General features: G+C 42.9%; 1 protein-coding gene across 1 annotated transcript in view; it reads left to right on the forward strand.

Annotated features, from left to right (window-relative positions):
- AKAP12 (A-kinase anchoring protein 12) overlaps positions 1-20,702 on the forward strand; it is a 94,779-nt gene that overhangs the window by 32,705 nt on the left and 41,372 nt on the right. The window contains exon 2 of the mRNA XM_025866328.2: positions 18,790-18,904. Coding sequence (XP_025722113.1) covers positions 18,790-18,904 — 115 coding nt within the window. The remainder of the gene's footprint in view (positions 1-18,789; positions 18,905-20,702) is intronic.

Below are 20,702 nucleotides of genomic sequence, written 5' to 3' on the forward strand. Positions count from 1 at the left end.
TGTTCCCTCTCTCGCTGTGTCTCTCTCTGTCAAAAAAAAAAAAAATAAAAAAAAAAAAAAGGGAAAGGATGCTTTTTAGGAGAATAAAACACACACTTCAGACAAATGATTATTAAAACAATCAGAGTTCTTTTTTTTTGCAGTAACTTGTCTGGTAATCTACTCTGGTTTAGAAAAATCTGTTTTATACCAAAACGGGGGGGTAGATTAAAGTCAGATAAAATTGGAAAATAACACCTTTCAAAGGACCCTAAATTCTGTGTGCTTAGACAAGACATTTGAACTAGAAAATGTGTGTAATGATGGAAAGAAGGCATTTACAATAACCTAAGCTCTATCTTGCATAGATGCCTCTGTTACTTTATCTACTTTTCATCCTCATAATACTTTTCAGTGTTGTGATACCTTTGGAAAGATGTCGTTTTAATGTAGTTCTTTCGGGGTGCCTGGGTGGCTCACTTGGTTAAATGTCTGATCTTGGTTTCGGCTCAGGTCATGATCTCAGGGTCCTGATTTTGAGCTCCGCATCGGGCTCCATGTTCAGCGTGAGTCAGAGATTCTCTGCCTCACCCTCTTCCTCTGCTGCTCCCCCTGCTTGTGTGTGCACTCTCTCAAATAAATAAAATCTTTTTTTTTTTTTTTTAGATTTTATTTATTTATTTGAGGGAGGGAGAGAGAGTGCAAAAACAGGGGGAGCAGCAGAGGGAGAGGAAGAAGCAGGCTCCCCGCCGAGCAGCGAGGCCGACGCGGGGCTCGATCCCAGAACCCTGGGATCATGACCTGAGCCAAAGGCAGATGCTTAATAACTGAGCCACACAGGCGCCCCTCAAATAAATAAAATCTTACAGTTCTTTCACTCTGGTGTATATCACAAAAATAAAATTATGTTTTATTATCTTTAAAAAATCTTTTCCTCCGGAAATCATTTACTTTGCTTTTATGAGGTTTTTTGCCATGTGGGTAAGGAATTGGCCATCTCTGTTTCTTTTTTTTATATTTAGAAGATTTTATTTAAGAGAGAGAGTGAGAGAGCACAAGCAGGGGGAGCTGCAGAGGCAGAGGGAAAAGCAGGCTTCCCGCTGAGCAGGGAGCCCAACGCAGGTCTCGATCCCAAGATCCCCGGATCATGACCTGAGCCGAAAGCAGACGCTTAACTGAGCCACCCAGGCGCCCTGGCCATCTCCGTTTAGATGCTAGTTATTTATCGAAGCATTTGTGGACAAAACAAGCTAGTCTACTCTGTCTATCCAGGTGTCAAAGCCGATCATTTGCTTGTCCTGATTGAGATTAGAAGGTTAGAGCTCAGAGTTCTGGGTTTATACTTTATAGACTAAAACAAGAACCAGAGCTGTCAGTGTGGACCTGACCAAGATCCCCTAGTTGTTGGACTGGTGGAGCCCGCTGAGATGGGTGCAAATTTATTAAAGAACCACGAGCACGCTGTTTAAACTGACTTCTCAAACAACAGGTGCTAATGGTAATTAAGTGCTGTTGTAAAGTTGGTAGTTAGAATTCACAATTGCTGAAATATTTAATTCATATCTTTGTTAGATTTGGGATACTTCTGTCTTGTGTCTCACTGCCCCCCCCCAATCACACCCATTCAGAAGTAACAACGTCTGCATTTGACAGAGTGATTTCCTCCCCAAATGAATGCTTGTGTGTGTTTATGTGGGGGATGAGCACTGCTCTGTGTTCCCCTGTAAAGCTAAAAATCAAGGTATGAAGAGCATTACTACATGTTCTCCATGATTGCTGGCAGCTCTAAAAGCTATTTTGACAGGTTTAACTTATGATTTATAAATTAGGTTAATGGATTCCCTTTTTACTGGAAAATGCACTTGTATATGATCACTTATATTCAAGTAATAATTAACTACCAGCGACGAGTGCAGATGAAGAGATGCAAGCTAATACTCTCCACCCCCTGCTGAGGAGATGGTGATACAGATTTGTCTCTCTGCACATTCATTGCTTAGCCAGACTGAGTGTAGTTAGGTAATGCGTTTTAGAGTGCTTGCTTATATATTAGTGAATATTCTGACCACTCTGTATGTATCAGAAGCAGAAGTAGGAGGGAATAAATTGGGTAGCAAAATCAAGCAAGCAAGCAAACAACAGAAACGTGTAGTTGGTATGCTTTTCATAGGGCTTTGCCAATGATAAAGCTTTTCATGATGTCTGCTTTTTAGAAACAACTTCCAGTAGAGTTAGGTAGATCCTGAGAAGAAAGTCGGTGTATGTGCAGTGTAACTTATTTAAGAACTTTGAGAAATTTTTAAAAACCAGGAAAATAAGCAGGAGGGGTGCCTGGGTGGCTCACGATCTCAGGGTTGTGAGATCGAGCCCTGCATGGGGCTCTGCACACGGCAGGGAGTCTGCTTGAGATTCTCTCTCTCCCCCTTTCTCTCTCCTTCTGCTCCTCCCCCCACTTACACACACATTCTCTCTCTCTCTCTTTCTCTCTCTCTCAAATAAATCTTCATAGGAAAGAAAAGATTGCAGAGCTGCCATATTTCTTTCTAGGTGTTGTCTTTGTTAGAATGTCTTTATTAATGCAGTCTAAGCCAGTTGAGATTTACCTAGAGAAAAGAAGCATGGTCGCTCTTCAGTACAGATACTGTGGGGGCTTGATTTTGTAATGGGAGGGCAGAGGGGCGTCCCAGATGTCGCTTCCTTCTCCAGGTTTATTAATAGGCTTGTCTAAGCTCATGCAGAACAAAGACTGAGAGATGCTTAACTTGCAGAGACGTGTGTTGTGTCACCTGGATTGTGACTCTATTCCTTGGATAACAACAATGACTAGTATGTTTGGGGTTTGAGGCAGTTTTGTTTTTGTTTTAATATCTTTTCCTTCGTCCAGAAGGCAGGGTTTGGGAAGAGGCATCTGAACAAGATTACTTGGATGCTTACTGTTGACAGAAGAAACACATCAACCAATTTAAACCTGTGCTTAGAACAGTCACTATTTCTTTATGGAAAAAAAATATTTTAGTGTCTTTGCATGCTTATGGGACCTAGAATCATGGTGTTCCTTCTCCGTGAGTCCCAGTAGCTTGATCAAGGCCATTTGGGTGACAGGATCACCGGGAAGTGTCTGGGAGGCCGAGATGCTGTCTTTGCTGAGCCCTCGGTAAGGGGGCTGGGTGACAGATCCTTCCAGCATACCACGGCTGCGCCAGCTGGACACCGTGATGAGCCAAGTGTCGGGCTGGCTGGCCGGCCGGCCATGAGAAGCAGTGCCTGCTGTCCCCTCTCTTGCACCCGCGCCCCGCCCCCCCCACCTCACCTCTATACCGCCTCCGCTCTTAAATCCATAGCAGAGGAAAAGTTCAAGCTGATTGATCCCTGGCGCTAAGGGCTCAACAGGCAGTGAGGCCGCCTCACTGTCTTTATGAAATGCCACTTTCCCTTTCCGCTTCCCTCCCCACCTTCATCAGTTGCTTGTTTTTACCTCTCCCCCCGCGCCCCCCCTCCCCGTAAACTTACCTGCAGGGAAACCGAGTCCCTGTGCCTGTAAACTTACATCCCACAAACTCACCTGCATTCTGATGTGTTTTCCCTTTGAGGGCTGTTTTCCAGTTGTGGCAAATGACCGAACCCAGTGTCTCCGTTCGCCAACGGTCAGTCTGCTGTGGTCGGTATCCTGACTCTGGGACCGTGGCTGCCCTTGGGAATCACCTGAGCAGCTTTGGAAACTTCAAATACCTGGTACCATTCTGATTTCCTCGGGGTGGGGTGTCATCCCCACTTTGTAGGCTCAGGATGAGAAATGTGCTCAGATGTCTCACGGCTCATAAAGGAGGCTCGGCTGGGATGCCCATGCCCTTCCATTTACTGCACTACGCCATCCCGCTGGGTGCTAGAGCATTTTTACCAGTTAAGGGAATGGTCTTGCCATCACCTGCCTTTTCTTTTTTTTTTTTTTTAAATATTTTATTTATTTATTTAATTGACAGAGAGAGAGAGAGAGAGACAGCGTGAGAGGGAACACAAGCAGGGGGAGTGGGAGAGGGAGAAGCAGGCTTCCCGCAGAGCAAGGAGCCCGATGCGGGGCTCGATCCCAGGACCCTGGGATCATGACCTGAGCCGAAGGCAGTCGCTTAACCAACTGAGCCACCCAGGCGCCGCATCACCTGCCTTTTCTGAATCTGTGGGCCGAGGCTGTCTTTGACTGCAAGCCGACTTCCCTGTTAAACACCGGCTGTGCTCAAGGCCCGGCAGGACTGCATTCACAACACTTGTATTTTGGTCTGCAGCCGGCCGGCTGACCTCTGGGAGTACAGAGCGAAGCCCACACGTCAGAGAAACCCATTTCAGTTTATCATTTTAATTCTGCTATTAATCATCCACCAACCCTAAATGGATTCTCCAAAATGGCGTCTTCAAGTCCATTATCAGAGCTAGATGTTTAAAACTTTATTAAATAATCCACGCCACAGCATATAGGAAACTTTCTTTAGCTTTTTTTTTTTTTTTTTTTTTTTTTTACATCCAAGGAGGCGTTTCTGGACGGCCCTCAGGATGGCTTAACATAATTCTCACCGGCCCCCTCGCGTCCTTCCTTGCTGAGTGCCTTTGCCTTCCATCCTAAAAGCTCCGGGCCAGAGAGGCCCTGGCAGTGGGACCCCCTGCCTGGCAGGCTTCAGAAAGCAGCGGATGTGAGGCAGACATTTAATCAATTGAAAAGCAGTTGAAAATTCAGCCTGGGAAGCTATAGATATGCTACGTAGAAAACACGGCACGGCACTCTGTGGAATAGCAATGTGTTGCTTTTCTAGTCTCTATCAGGATCTTTTAAAGTGATTACACGCTAAAAATAATTTGGAGTTGAGCATTGTGGGATAGCAGTTGTCGGCTCTTCGGTAAATCACATTATCTTAGATGGGCCATCTTTAGAAATTAAGTTCATTCGACAGGCAGTTTTGTGTGTTCATTTTCTTTCAGTCAGAGGGAGCACAGACTTAGAACTGAAGTAGCAACAGAGTGATAAATTCGCTCCACCTGGATTTTAATCAGCTATTATTTTAAACAATATAGTTCAAAGGCAGTACAGCCATTGAATTTGCATACTGATAATGTATGTTATTTAACTTTGACCTCAATTATGCTCCTAAGTAAATATTACTTAGGTTGGGCAAAGCTTGCAGTAAACTTACTCTCATTTCCGTACACTGGGGTGGAACCTGCAAGAGGTGGTAATTTGTGCTGCTTTGGGCTGCTTAGAACAAGCAATTAAACAATTTCATCAGGATGGGAGAAGAGCGTGTGTCTCCCACTTTTCCATCTCTGCCTTCCCTCCTACATATATATAGGTGATGGGCTGCTACCACCGGACACTCACTCAATCCCAGATGTGTATTTTATTTTGGATATTGGAGTTGATTGTGCAAAGTTTAGTGCTGAAAATTTTTCATAACTTACTCCCTCTCTGAAGTTACTGATGCTCGTGTCATAGGGATACATCTTTGATTAGAAGAAGTAATATTAGCACCTAAAGGTGTTTTGAAGCTTAAAATCTAAACTTTACTGGAGATAATGCTGGTTTTCTCCTTTGTCAAAACTGTTGGTCTGTCAAGCTAAGAAACTAGTTAGCCTTTCTAAGGCATGCAGTGGATTTCAGAGCTTTTGTAGTATTCAATTCCTAAGCAAGGATGTGATAGAATATTTTGCTACCTAAGAACAGATCCTTTTGAGAGGATCTTAACCAGAGTAATGACTTGAATGTGACGTGGTGGGTAGGATGAAGCGGGAATTGGGATCTTGACTTCTGCATCTACCACAAACCAAACGAGTATGAACTCTGGTACAGGGACTCAGAAGGAACAGGGCATGAAAATAGTCAGACATGTTTCAGAACACTTTGTTTTAAAGATTTTATTTATTTTTTGACAGAGACAGCGAGAGAGGGAACACAAGCAGGGGGAGTGGGAGAGGGAGAAGCAGGCTTCCCACCAAGCAGGGAGCCCGACGTGGGGCTCCATCATGACCTGAGCCAAAGGCAGATGCTTAACCGCCTGAGCCACCCAGGCGCCCCAATCTTGTGCTTTTAAGCTACTCATGTTCATCGTTCTCTTCATAGTAATACTTTGATTATTTTGCCTTTGGGATCTGCAGGGGCCTATGACATCCATATGGCAAGTGTTTGATTTACCTTGTATATCTTGCAGGTGCAACAACTCAAAGAGGGGGGAAAATAACCTGTCTTAGACATTCATAATATATGTTATTACACTAGAAAATAATGCTTTAGGGAACCGTATCCTGAGGTGTCTAACTTGGCCAGATCTGGAGAGTCCACAGTCAAATAAGTAACCAATAGATATTAAGTACCTACTACAGTTAAATGTGCAAGTTCAGCATTGCTTGGAAGCTTAACAAGAAAGTAATTAACCTGAAAGTGGTTAATTCAAAACTTTGAATTGTTGGGCTGCTTAGTCTGTTTCCCCAAGTGGACACACCCGTTCAACCATGGGTCACTTGAGTATCTGTATTAGGAAGGTTGTATCAGTGATCCGACATAAGTAGGAGCATTTTTTCTTGGTTAAAGGGAAGTCGGGTCCGGGGTGGGGGGCGGGGCGGTGGGGAAGAACACAGTTAAAGTTGAACCCTTAAGAGTTCTGTTCTGATTCTATGAGGCTGAGTCGTGGCTCTTAGCCAGGGGTGTTAGGACCACCACCTAGATGAGGCACATTTTGGGGTGGAGAACATCTGGAATGCCTCATGTCCTGCATTTTCAGCATGTAGTTTGCACACAGGAGGATGCTAGGTGGTGTCTAGGATTCACATGTTTCTTTTTGTTGTTTTGTGGAGCATCTCTCTGTCTTCAGTACGATACAGACCTAAATGTGGTGGGAGCTCCAGACATTGCCAGGTAGGCCTTTCATGTACTGGAATTCTCGTAGACCCTCTTCACACAGTGAATTGCTGTAGTTGGTAGGTGGTACTTTTTATTTCCCTCATCTCAAGCAGAGATCTTATAAATTCCCTTTGTCTGAAATCAGCATGGTGGATCTCCCACCTCACCAGATTTAGAGCTCTGTTTTCTTTCACATACTTTCCCAGAGAACTGAAGATCTTTAATATTTTTTAAAACAACTGTAACTTTTTAAAGTACGGGAATATCTGGCTGAAAAAACATACTGCATTTACCCTGGTGTCTTTAGTTACAAGGGCTGTTAATAGATGGGACTCAAGCGTTCAGTGGGCAAGTCCGTTTTGGAAAATGCTACAGTGGGGGCACTTGGCTGGCTTAGTCGGTAGAGCACGTGACTCTTGATGTAAGGGTTGTGAGTTCGAGCCCCATACTGGGTATAGAGATTACTTAAAAATAAAATCTTAAAATGTTAAAATGATTTCCCCCTTAGAGATTCAGAGTGCACACTAAAGACTGCACTAGATCAGTTTTCCCAGATGATTTGAGCCCAGAATACTACTGAGGTAATACCTGGCACATTGCTATTGATAGACCTAGAATATTGATATTCTTGGATACCAGTTTGAAAAATGCTGATCACTGAGATTTAGAGGCCTAGTTTGTACTTAACATTACCAATAGAGTTCACCTGTAGTGGCCAAGGCCTTGGGATTTACATAAAAATATGAGATATATTTTTTTCTGTTTTTAACTTCTTGATTACTTGAATACTAGCATTCAGTTGAATTAAGTTAATTTTGCATGCTAAAAGCATTAACTAGTGATTTTCATGGGTCTCTCTTCACTTTCATTCTCCCCCCCCCTTTTCTTTAAGATTTTATTTACTGGGGCATCTGGGTGGCTCAGTCATTAAACGTCTGCCTTCGGCTCAGGTCATGATCCCAGGGTCCTGGGATCGAGCCCCACATCGGGCTCCCTGCTCCTCACTCTGCCTGCTTCTCCCTCTCCCTCTGCCCCTGCTTGTGTTCCCTCTCTTGCTGTCTCTCTCTCTGTCAAATAAATAAATAAAATCTTTTTTTTAAGATTTGACAGAGAGAGAGACAGTGAGAGCAGAAACAACAAGCAGGGGGAGTGGGAGAGGGAGAAGCAGGCTCCCCGCCGAGCAGGGACACCCCAGGATCATGACCTGAGCTGAAGGCAGACACTTAACGACTGAGCCACCCAGGCGCCCCAACTTTCATTCTTTCTCATGTCTAGGGGTGACTCTGGGCTATTCCTCCTGAAACTACATTAAGGACTTTAATGAATTTTCCTGAAAATTACAAGAAATAGAGAAATCATAAAGGTGAATACTGCTTAAAAAAGAAAAAAAGAGGGAAATCAGAGATTTGTAGACAGTGGCCAGAGACTCTATTTGGTATTAAATACCCTTCACTAAGTGGCATTTAGGACCCACAAGCTCATGTGCTGTGCAGATCATATTCCAGAAACATTACTTAGTCAGCATTGAAATTTCAAAATCATGATTAGTCAGAGTGTGTGTTTTCTTTACTTGGGGCTGTAGGGAAGAGAGCCACATTGACTCTAGATGATGGTGATGAGACGCCCACCCCCTTTTCTGGGTCTTCAGCTGAACTCAGTCTTGTTTAATGTCAATAACCAGTAAGGAGATATTTTTTTTGTTGGTTGGTTTTGTTTTGCTGAAGAGATGAGTGGGAAGACGTAGCATGAAATTAAAAGCAAGCAGAGGTTTTATTTAAAGATCATAGGCTTCGGGGCATCAGTATTTTAAGAGATGAAATTGCTGCCTTATAGGAGGGCCTCTTTCAGGAAGAAAATCGCGATCAGAAAAAGATCTCCAAACGTCATTTCTCAGAGATAAGGACATCCTACTAATTATTATTATTTTGAGAAAGAGAGAGAGCTTGTGTGCAAGTGGGATGGGAGGGGTGAGGAGCAGAGGGAGAGGGAGAGAGCGATTCTCAAGCAGACCCTGCGCTGAGCAGGGAGCCCCTGATGTCATGAACCTGAGATCACGACCTGAGCTTTCAGAAATCAGAAGTTAGCGCTTAACCCTCTGAGTCACCCAGACGCCCTGAAAACATCTTATTTTTAGAGGTCACTAGAACCAGTCCTGGCCCAGGGATATAGTCTTCTCAGTTTCATGTAGTTTGAAGAGCTTTTGGTGCAACGTTTTGACAGTATCTCTGAAACTTGAGAAGCAGGTCATTTTCTCTCTTTAAAAAGCCTTGCAAGGGGGCGCCTGGGTGGCTCAGTCGTTGAGCGTCTGCCTTCGGCTCAGGTCATGATCCCAGGGTCCTGGGATCGAGCCCCGCATCGGGCTCCCTGCTCCGCGGGAAGCCTCCCTCTCCCTCTCCCACTCCCCCTGCTTGTGCTCCCTCTCTCGCTGTCTCTCTCTCTGTCAAAATAAATAAATAAAATATTAAAAAAAAAAAAAGCCTTGCAAGTTTAGTATGTGTGCTGCCGAAGCGAGCACTAAAAAGCCTTGCAAGTTTAAAGGGCTCCTTTTGTGTGTGTGTGTGTGTGTATTACCTTGCATCCTTTCTAAATTTATGGAATATAGAATAGTATAACAAACACCCATGTACCTATCACCCAGTTTCAGCTGTGATCAACATTTTACTAATCTTATTTTGACATATATATTTTTAAAAAAGATTTTATTTATTAGAGAGAGTGTGAGCAGGGGGAGGGGCAGTGGAAGAGGGAGCAGCAAGACTCCCTGCTGAGCAGGGAGCCCACCAGTGGGCTCAATCCCAGGACCCCTTGAGATCATGACCTGAGCTAATGGCAGATGCTTAACTGACTGAGCCACCCAGGCGCCCCAATCTTATTTTGTCAAATTTTATTTGCTTATCTTAAAACAAATACAAGATACATTTTCTGCAGATCAGTCATTATACACCTAATAGTCGAAGGCTTTATAAAATAACGTGACCACATTATTATTGTCAGACATTACAGAATTGACAACTTTTTGGAATCTTAAAAAAACCTTTAAAAATTATTTTACAACTCTTGTTTTCATAAGTTTTATTTCTGCATCTCAGAGATGGACTGCCCTTGGGGTAGAATGGTTTCATACGGAGACAGAGCATCTTAAGGCTAACTTGTTACAAAGCATGGCTGTGTAGGGGAAAGCATAGAGGGATTAAGGAATTCAATCCAGTTAGCTCACAAAAATTAGGGCTGTGGCTCATCTAAAATTTTTATAAATATGCATTAGTGATGGAGTCATCAGTTTCTGCATTTAGCCTTCTGCTTATTTCTAGAAATTTAAAAATAGTTTGGGAAATTCTCTGTGCTTGTGTTTAAATAAAAGGGAGGGCTGAAATAGTTTCACCATATTCAGTTGAGCACTGTTTGGACAGTTTGGTTCTAGATTGAATATACTGTTTGGAGCTATGGCTGTTGACTTGTATAAAATAACTCTTCAGTCATAAAAATGGTTAACTTTTTTTTTTTTTTACTTTTATGTTAGATCTCCACCCAAAATGAGGCTTGAACTCAACAACCCTGAAATCAAGAGTTGTATGTTCGACCAACTGAGCCAGCCAGGCACCCCCAGATCGTCAACTTTTTAAGCGGTCTTGATAGATGGGCTCATTAATATCTTGCAGCTCTATGTACATGTGGTGGTGGGGTCCTGTACAGTCTCTTTCTTGTAGCAGGATAACTTGCCTTTGCTCCCTGAGGGTCAGACCAACCAGGATCCCCAGGCAGGAGAGCCTGCATCTCTTGAGTCATTGTTTCCTTGTGGCCAAGTCTATTCCCAGGCTCTGGCCATCTTATTCTAGTGGTGCCTATATAATATATATATATTATATATATCAATATATAATCTTGAGCTGCAACCCCATTTGTGTGCAGGATCGGGTATAGCAAAATGCATTCTATGTACACAGCTGTGTCTGATATTGTTGGATCCCCTTGTCATTTGAAATCTAACGCTGACTCCTTCAATACCCTCCTCACTGCAAGAATGGGAATTTTTAGAAGGTGGCCTTAATATGATATAAAAATATTGGAGTAAAATACATACCTTGGTTTGTGCAAGCGGACTGAGGCTCACACGGTGGCTTCTCTGAGAGCTTTTCAATTAAGAATGAGAACCTGCCCAGATATTACTCCATTTGAATCTCACAGTCTAAAAATTGAGATGGTCTTAGTCCCCATTTATAATTGGGAGAATGAGCTCAGAGCAGAGGTTCCACAGCTAATAGGAACCGTATTGTGGTCTCTGCTGTGTCCCCCATACTTTCTGTGGTTAAAAAGAAAAAACAAAAAACCAACTCTGGTGTCTCTCCTCCGTTTAGACCTTTATGTAAACTGCCTTGCCCTTCTCCTACCCAGACTATTAGAAAATTAGAGGATTAGAAGTCTTCATGTTAGATGTTGTTGAGTGCAGCGGGTGGCCCAGTCAGGCAAGAATTTCTTGCAGCTTTCATTTTAGAAGGGGAAATGGGCCCGGGACAGGTACTTCCCTTTGGAGCGTAGCTGTTGACAGCAAATTACCTGTATAATAAAAACAGGTAAAACTTAGTTAACAGTTGACTTATTAGAAACTTATGACATGGGTTGGGGGATGTTCCAAATATTCTGTGAGGTAGATAAAATAAATTCTTACTCATTTTACAGAGAACGGGAGGTAAGAGAGGCTAAATAATGCACAGATTAATAATAAGAGGCTAAATAATGCACAAGGCCGCAGATTAGACCCTGCTTTCCTGGCCACCTCCCCTTTGCTGGTCTGGAGCCACCATGTTTCAGGCTAAGACAATGACGGGACAATGACAAAATGCCAAATTGAAGTACTTAATCTTGCCCCAGAGTACCCAGCTCTCTAGTCCTTCTGAGCCCACCGTGTTATCTTCCCTTGAGGAGGGAATATGGATTAGTTTGCATGAACAAACTCCTGAAAAAGGGTTTCACTGCTGAGTTTCTTTTCCTAAAGCAATTCTGTTTTCCCATGAAAATTCATGTGACTGGTAGAAATTAGAATTACAATGCTTCACTGTAAAGCAAAATTTTCTTAGCTGCCTTTTGCCCATACTAAAAATAAACTGAAACAAAATAACTTGCAAAGGAAAAGCTCTCCCACCACCCAATTGTAAAAGTAATCGTGTTATTTAGGTAAAGAACAGAACACAAAAATAGAAAAATAAAGGATATCAAATATTCATAGTTCCTTCCCCAGTGATTTTGATACATTACGATATTAACAGTTTGGTAATGTTGCTATTTTACAGTATGTTCTCCTATGTATTTATCGTTATTTTACAAAAACTGTTTAGTTTGCCTTTTAAATTGACTATTACAACATAAAATACATCTCCACAACATAAAATACATCTCCATACTCTTATACACTTTGTAGGTACCATTTTTAATGCCTACAGGATAGGCTATAACCGTTCCCCAAATTTTGGATATTTAGAATTGTTTCTGATTTGAAGTTAATTTTGAAAAATTTTTTTCTTCCTCTTACTCTTTTGTAATGACCTTAGCTATAGGAATTCGATCCCATAGTTCAGGATAGTATAGTTTTACTATGATTTAGTAAAGCATCCGCTTCTGTCCTTCACTCTCTGTCCTAAAGGTTTATACTGTGTTTAGACTTGGAGTTTATAAAGCTTCTGCTTAGATTAGGTTTTACAAAGTTTTCTGCTTAAATTAGTTTTGAAATAAAAATGGTTATTTTATAAAAGAAAAGCAAAGCTTTTGAAACCCATAATTCTGTTGGTGTTCTATAAATGACCTCTAACTTAGAGGGAAAACTTTTTGCTTAAGCATAACCCAGGCTGGTTGGTGTTGTCATGATGACTTGTGTTCTTAACAGCCTGTGCCATTTTTGTGAGATGAGTTTCCCAAGTGAGGAATTCTGCGCTTAAGAAACTCCACGCCCGGGTGAGAACGCTCTCGAATTGAGGCCGTGTGTGCAGCTCGGGTCAGCCTGCCCACATCCTGGCTCAGTCCCTTTGGTTGCAGTACCTCTCAGCTTCGCCTTTCTCGGTTGTCCGTAAAGTGGGGGTGATGGTAGTAGTTGCCTTAAGGCAGAAGGTTAAATTAGCAAATGTATATAAATCACATTTGTGAAATGGGTCCACAATACACATATCAATATATCGGGAGCCTCTGGTAGCCTGCAGGAGAGCTGTGATGTTCCTGACTGGGTCTTGGTCAATATATATTTTTTAAAGATTTATTTATTTCAGAGAGAGCAAGTGAGCGAGCAGGGGGAGTGGCAGAGGGAGAACGAGGGAGAGAATCCTTGAGTCGCCGAGCTGAGTGTGGAACCTGACCTGGGGCTCAGTCTCCCCACCCTCAGATCATGACCTGAGACGAAATCAAGAGTGGGCCGCTTAACCGACTGAGCCTCCCAGGCGCCCCAATTCTGTTTTTGATTAATGGTGTGGCCGAGGACATTATTAATATGGTAATCACATTTGGAGATCATATGAACAGAGGGGTGGAAGCTTCATGAGAGCAGTTTGGTCCATCATTGCTCGGATGATTTGAAACGATTTGTGAATCCTGGAAAGCCAGGTGATTAGCATGCTTATAGCCCTAGAATCTACAGATTTTAGGGTTCTCCAGGTATTTTCACCTTTGCAATGATAAAATGAATAAAAAGGAAACCATGCCTTCATATGCTATATATCAGTTACACCTCTCAATAAAAAAAGAAAACTGTCTCTTCCCCAACACCAGTGCAAAACAAAGAAGTCTACAAAGGCAACATTTGTTAAAGATTTTGTGTAGTGTTACTAGAGTTTTGTTCTTTATGTTAATTGCTTAGACAGAGATCGGACCGAGACCTCTCATTCCCTTCTTCCCTTCCTGCCTCCCTATTTGTGGGTTATTTTTGTCTTATTTTAAACACATAAAGGAATCAAACATTCTCTGTAACTTGCTTTTCCCACTTAAACTGGAGACATCTACCCACATGTGTCTCTAGATTTACTGCCTTCCCTTCGATGCTGTTACATGGATTGTGTGTTGTACATCACTGTACCTATACCTCAAGTATGTAAAGCCATATCCATTAGAATAGCATGTTGGATGGGGTGCCTGGGTGGCTCAGACAGCTAAGCATCTGACTCTTGGTTTCAGCTCAGGTCATGATCTCGGGGTCATGAGATAAGAGCCCTGTGCCGGCTCCGTGTTCTGTGTCTGCTTGAAGATTCTCTCTCTCCCTCTCTCTCTGCCTCCCCTTCTCGATTGCTTGAACATGTGCGTGTGCGTGCTCTCTCTCTCTTAAAAAAAAAAAAATAGTGTGTTGGAGTGGGTATGCACATTTAAATTATTTATAGCTATTTCCAAATTGCTCTCCAAAGACATTACTGATTTATACTCTGATTTCTATTTTTTTTCTGTTTGACACTTTTAAAGCCTTACCTTCAAAACGCTGCCTATTAGAATGAAGAAAAAGACATTGAAGTGTTTTCTTTACAAGTTTTATTAGGGGTTTCAAATACTCCCCAGATGGGGGTATTTGGCGGCTCGGTCAGAAGAGCATGCGACTCTTGATCTTGGGGTCATGAGTTCGAGTCCCACATTAGGTGTATTTATTACTTAAATAAAAATTTTAAAAACTGACTAAAAATTCCCCCCCAGATAATCTTTTTTATTCTGATCATTTGTTTGTGGGTCTTTGTCATATTGACTTCTGGTTGTTCCTGCTAATATCAGCTTAACAGTTCTGCTTCTTGGGTTTTGCCAGAATTGCGCTGGTCAGAGCCCATTCACGGCAGGACTGTGGGGCCAGTCCCACCTCTGGTGGTCATCCAATGAGGATGTAGGCAGAGAGTGTCACTTCTGTGGAGGAAGAAGTTACTTCTGCAGGCTCATCTCTACCCCCAACATCCTGAGAGTGTCAAGAACTCACCTGTTTGAACATTGTTTGACTCATTCAGTAAAGAGCTTGATAATCCTGGGGCACCTGGCTAGCTCAGTCAGTAGAGAGTATGACAACTTACTCTCGGGATTGTGAGTTTGAGCCCCCTGTTGGGTGAGGAGATGACTTAAAGATAAAATTCTTAAAAAAGAAGGGTGCTTTGATGGCTCAGTTGGCTAAGCGTCCAACTCTTGATCTCAGCTCAGGTCTAGATCTCTCGTTTGTGAGTTCAAGCGCCGTGTTGGGCCCCGCCCTGGATATGGGGCCTACTTTAAAAAACAAACAAAAAAGCTCGATACTCCTACTGCTTACTCTGCAAAGGGGCTCAGAGCAAATTGTGGGCAGTCCTGTGGAGGAGGAAGAGGAACGGAGAAGTCTGGTAGTTTTTTTTGCAATGCTTTAGCTGCCATTTTGGATATTTTCTCTTCTTAGAGGAATGAGAGGAAAACACTGTTGCTGGAAGCACTGAGATTTTTTTTTTTTAAAGCTTGTTGAGTTGTAATGTGGTAATACTTTATAGGAGTAAACTCTGGCTGACCCACTCAAAGGATATAAGCTTGAAAACATTAAGGGTTTTGATTTGCTCAAAAGAGGCGTTTACGCTTTTTGAAGCACAAATCCAGTGGGAATTGAGGTTTGCTGGTGCTCGCTGTGTTAAGTGCAGAGAGCATGTCTTTCAAGTCTAATGTCTATCTCAGGAGTCAAGGTTCTATAACCATATTTGTACAAGTGTAAAAGTAAGTTCAAAAGGAATGGAAAAAGCTGTGTGAAAGAATAGTAGACATTTCCTCTTTCTTTCTTGTTTGGAAACTTGAATCCTGATGACTGCTTTCTTCCCTGAATTAGATGGCCCTCATACCTCATACCTCATCTGGCTCCAACATTCCCATTCCCTGTCACTAAGTTGTGTCCTTGCCTCTCTGTGTTTACCTCGGCATAACTGATAAATAAATCCTTCTCTTCTGTGGGCATTTGAATTATAGACAAAAGAGAGGATGACTGAGGACAAGCCAGACATGTATTAAAAAGCATGTAATTCTCGGGACACTGTGGCTCAGCTGGTTAAGTGCCTGACTCTTGGTTTTCTGCTCAGGTCATGATCTCAGGGTCATGAGGCTGAGCCCTCGGTTGGGCTCCGTGCTCAGCAGGGAGTCTGCTTGGATAGTCTCTCCCTGTGCCCCTCCCCTCCAATAAATAAAGCCTAAAAGCGTGTGTTCTCCCCCTTTTACAAATGCTTATGAATATATATATACACGTAAAGATAGGACTTTAATGTTAAGGAACAGTGGGTTTGATTTCTTACCATTTGAGGTGACTTTAACTTACTGGTAGCTCTCAGAAGCACCTGAATCTTTAACAATAGTATAAATTATATAAATGGTTGGGGATGGGGAAAAAAAGCAAACACTCTTTTTGTCGCAAAAAAAAAAAAATATCCATCTACAAGGACACATGAGATTTTGTAAATAGCATCTCTAAATGAAACATAGAATGGTGGAAATAATCCGAATATGGTTAGGGATGAAGCCCCATTTTTGTTGTGGAGGGTTGGTCTGTCATGGGATTTGAATGCTCACTGGAGATTGAGCTTGGATGGTCCCCTTGCATTGAGACCCAAGCTATGAATATAATAACGTTGTCTCAAAACTCAGTTTTAATAATGGTCCCTGTCATCAGTTGTCTGCTACCAAAGTTAATACATCAAGTGCCTTTTGGAAGTAGAGACAGTTGCCCTGTGGTCCCTGGGAATAAGTAATCCATAATTATCACACTTTGTATATAAGGAGGGCTAGCAGCGATCTCCGATTTTAAGACTCATTTGATGTCATTTAATGTGCTTTGTTATATGTAAGGGTAGAGGAAAGTTTGTTTCTGAATCCTATAGGTCTTTCACGTTTAAAGACAAAGACAGTTTGGCTCCCGGTTAAGGTAACTTGAGTTTGACAATTCATAAAGAATTATGAGACGTCTTTCAAGAATTATAGAAATTCTCTAGGACTCTAAACTCTGTAAAACTTGAGACTTCTGGTGACTAAACAAGGGGCACGGTTTATTGCGTTGAAAAATGGAGGCATTAAACCTGCTTTCCCATGATCCCCACTTAGTTTGCCATATCATGGTGCATACGTAAGCGTTTTTTTAGGTTAGATTCATTGTGTTTCCATGGATCCCATATGTGTTCCCTGCTTTCGTCCTCTAGCTCTTCTTCACGTTATTAATCAAATCTGAGCCTGACGTGTTCACATAACTAGTGATTTTTAGTCCAAATACTCTTCAACGCTGACATTTTTGCTAATGGGCGTTGTGAAGACCTTCCCCTCCCCCTGCTTTTGTCTTTAGGTTTCACTTAAGACTCCTGTCTTTCATATTTTGGTAAGAGAAGACGTAAAGTGGAAATGTAATCTGAGTATTCTGTCTAATAAATAGACTCAGCATGGGTATTTTGAAGCCAACTATTCTTTCTGTAGAGTAAGTATTAAAGTACAGTGGTATTATTTCAGGAAGCAGCTCATGCCGTTGAAGGACAGCTTTGCTGGGAGCTGGGAACAGCTAGGTGAAATCAATTTAGCTCAGTTCGAGTCTTCTGGATTGACTGTCTTGAACCTGCTGTCCCTTCAAGCCTCCAATCGAAGTCAGTGGTTTGGCCAGGGTGCTCCGTTCGCCTGGAAACATCATTGAGTCATGCCAAGTAGAGTGCCGTGGTTTAGAGATTTCTTTGGAGTAGGCAGGTCTGGGTACTATGGAATACTCTTAATGGCGTTTTATCATTATGCATAGCAACAGGTCCTTCCATAATCTCTAATGCCGTGGGAAAACCCTGGAAGTCGTTATTGATGAGTGCTGGCCTTCGGGCCATGGTGAATCCCTTCTAGGCTGTGGGGCCTGTGGCCAGCCAACCCCAGCCTCTGATCACACTGAGGTCCAGTGTCCTCTTCTGTACAATGGAAATGCTACCACCCGCCTAAGTTGGTTTTGATAAAATGAGAAATGTATACGAACTGTAAAGCTTTGTTGAAATCCTGGCATTCCTAATAGTTATTATACTGTTTTTTGCCGTACCCTCAAAACTTTTTACCTATATTCTCAGGATTTACAAAATGATGGACGGGCATATCTATATGTCTACTGTTGTTGCAATGGAAAACATCAATTGCACAGGCTATCCTCTGGGGTAGAGGACAACTGATCATTTTAGTAATATTGTAAGGAAAAATCAGTGACTCACAAAAGCACGAGTGACCCATGTCTTTGTGTTGTCTCTGGGTACACTGGTCTTTGAACCATGGGGTTCCTAATTCACCTCCCTTCTCTGCTTCCCCATACCCTTTGTCACACGCCCATCCTGTGGGGACTGAGATTTAGCTTTATTTGTACTTCCTCCTCTGTTGGTGACTGGCTCTCGTATTCTTCCATCATGACCGTTGCCCTAATTGTTTAGTTCCATGTCTGTCCTTTTTCCTGAGAAGGACACATTGCCACTTAGGTATACTTTGGTCAAATATGCATACCCTGCATCCAATCACAAGGAAACATTGTTTAAAGAAAAAAAAATTTTTTTTTTTTTTTTTTTAAGTAGCTCCATACCCAGCGTGGAGCCCATCCCTGGGCTTGAACTCACAACCCTGAGATCAAGACCTGAGCTGAGATCACCAAGAGTCAGTTGCTTAACCGACTGAGTCATCCAGGTGCCCTGAAAAAAACAATTTTTAAAAGTCTACTTTTCTTAGTAGTCTGTAAGCTCAAAGGGGCTGGGGCCACACCTGACTTACTCATTGTTATATCTCGAATAGGCCTGGAATGGTGGGTGTGTAGATCATGCCTGGTGTTTGGATAAGTGGAATGGTGTGCTCATTGACCCAGATACAAAGCCCTACCTGCTTGATAAGAGCTCGTGGGGTGCCTTCTGTAAGGTAGCTGGATCCTCCAGACTAATGACTTAAAATCTTCATCATCACTGAAAGTAAGTTTACATGGTTTTGTTTTCTCCCCGTAGCTCCTACAGAAGAATGGTCAGCTGTCTAGTGCCAATGGCTTAGCTGAGGAAGAAGAGTTCAGTCCCCAGGAGGGAGCCCTGAATGGCCAGGAGGAAGAAGCCACTGTCACAGATGGTAAGCGCCTTTTCAGTCTCTGGGCAGAAGAAGTAGGGACTCTAGGGCTGACAATACCTGCTATGAATCTGCTGAAACAATAAAAACTAGCCTGGTTGGACCATACAGTGGTCCTGCCTGGGGGTGGATGAGGTTGACAACAAAAGCAATCCATTGGTTGCAAAAGGAAGTTTTTTGTTTTTTTTTTTTTAAAGATTTTTATTTATTTGACAGAGACACAGCGAGAGAGGGAATACAAGTAGGGGGAGTGGGAGAGGGAGAAGCAGGCTTCCCGTGGAGCAGGGAGCCCGATGCGGGGCTCGATCCCAGGACCCTTGGGACCATGACCTGAGCCGAAGGCAGACGCTTAACGACTGAGCCACCCAGGCGCCCCAGGAAGTATTTATCAGACCTTTTGGGTGGCCTCAACACTCAGGTATAGGAAGTTCTGCCAATATCTGGGTATAGGAAATGTAGTCATGTTTCGTCTTTCTTAGATGTTTTTGTCTGGAACTTAGGTTGGTGGTGTTTTGTTTTGTTTTAATTGTTGCCTGGTCGCAATTAGTTGTCTGGTATTGATGTGAATTCTTGTTGGAAACCCCAGAGTCGTGGTTGCTTTAAGAGTCGGTATCTCTCGCTCTGGCGAGAAGCCTGCTCCCCTTGCGCAGATTTTTCTAGAAGTGTATTTTTCAGGATGCATGCCGCTCTTTGCCCAAACTGTGATTTGCTGCATGTTTTTTTAGCTCTTGAGCCTAGAGGCCCCGTAGGCATGGTTATGGGAAAGTGAATCACCACATTGTCACTAGTTCGAGTCAGCCCACGTGAGGTCACAGGGACCACACCTTCGGGTCAGAAGCAGGCACCTTGACTGGTAGGCCTCAGTCGAAGCGCCCCGGGTTGAAGAAGAAACGTCCTCTGCTCTCGAGTTCTTGTCTCATCATTCCGTTCAATCATAAACAGAGGAGTAATTTAACAACCACTATCGAGGATGCATAAAAATGATGATTTGGCATGGAGTGAAGTGAGTCTTCCAAGCAATGTGAATTAAGACAAATGAAGGGGAAAGTCCCAGGAGAGGAGACTGGCCATTGCCTTGGTTAAATGAGACTCCTAACATGTGGAACCTGTTTCTCCTCTTGTTCAATGCCCCCATGGAGCTGCTTCAAGCCGCGAGCTGCTTTTGAAGTTGGTGGGAAGACTGATCTTTATATATAACACCACAGGCACAATATAAAGTTAGAAATATATACAGTCTCACAGAAGGGAGGATTTGCATGACCTAGTGTGAAAGTTTCAAATCATCTCCACCAAAAGAATTGGAATGGCCCCAGCTCAAATTCCAAAGTCCCATGCTTTGTCCTTCCCATGGCAACTTTTGAATCCAGTCAAGCCACAGCAGGTCTGGAGCCTTCTCTGGCCAAGCCACTGTGCTCAGTGCTGCAGGGAAGATGAACAGACTGACAAACAGCCCACCACTTACCCATTGCAGGGGAGAGGAAGCGGGTCTATAGACGGATACACAAGATAAAGGGAAGGGTTAAGACAGGGTAACATGGTGGGTATCAGATGAATTTGCAAGAAATGAGAGGTGCTCTGAGTTCTGGTGGTGCAGTCATTTGAGGTCAGAGCGTGGGTAAGATCTGGGGACTGGGGGAGATCTGGGACTGGGAGAGATAAGGGTTAGATTTGTTGACAAGGGATGGGGGCCAAAGTGAGGAGAGTAATAACAGCCAACACTTTGCAAGTTTTTACTTTGGGTCCTGGAACTCTGCCTTTTGTGCATTATGGTCTTTGATGAGGTAGGTAATATCGGTGTCAA

This window comes from Callorhinus ursinus, unplaced genomic scaffold, assembly GCF_003265705.2.
Source record: "Callorhinus ursinus isolate GAN/ISIS: 27379988/994484 unplaced genomic scaffold, GSC_fseal_2.0 scaffold6, whole genome shotgun sequence".
Taxonomy (NCBI): domain Eukaryota; kingdom Metazoa; phylum Chordata; class Mammalia; order Carnivora; family Otariidae; genus Callorhinus; species Callorhinus ursinus.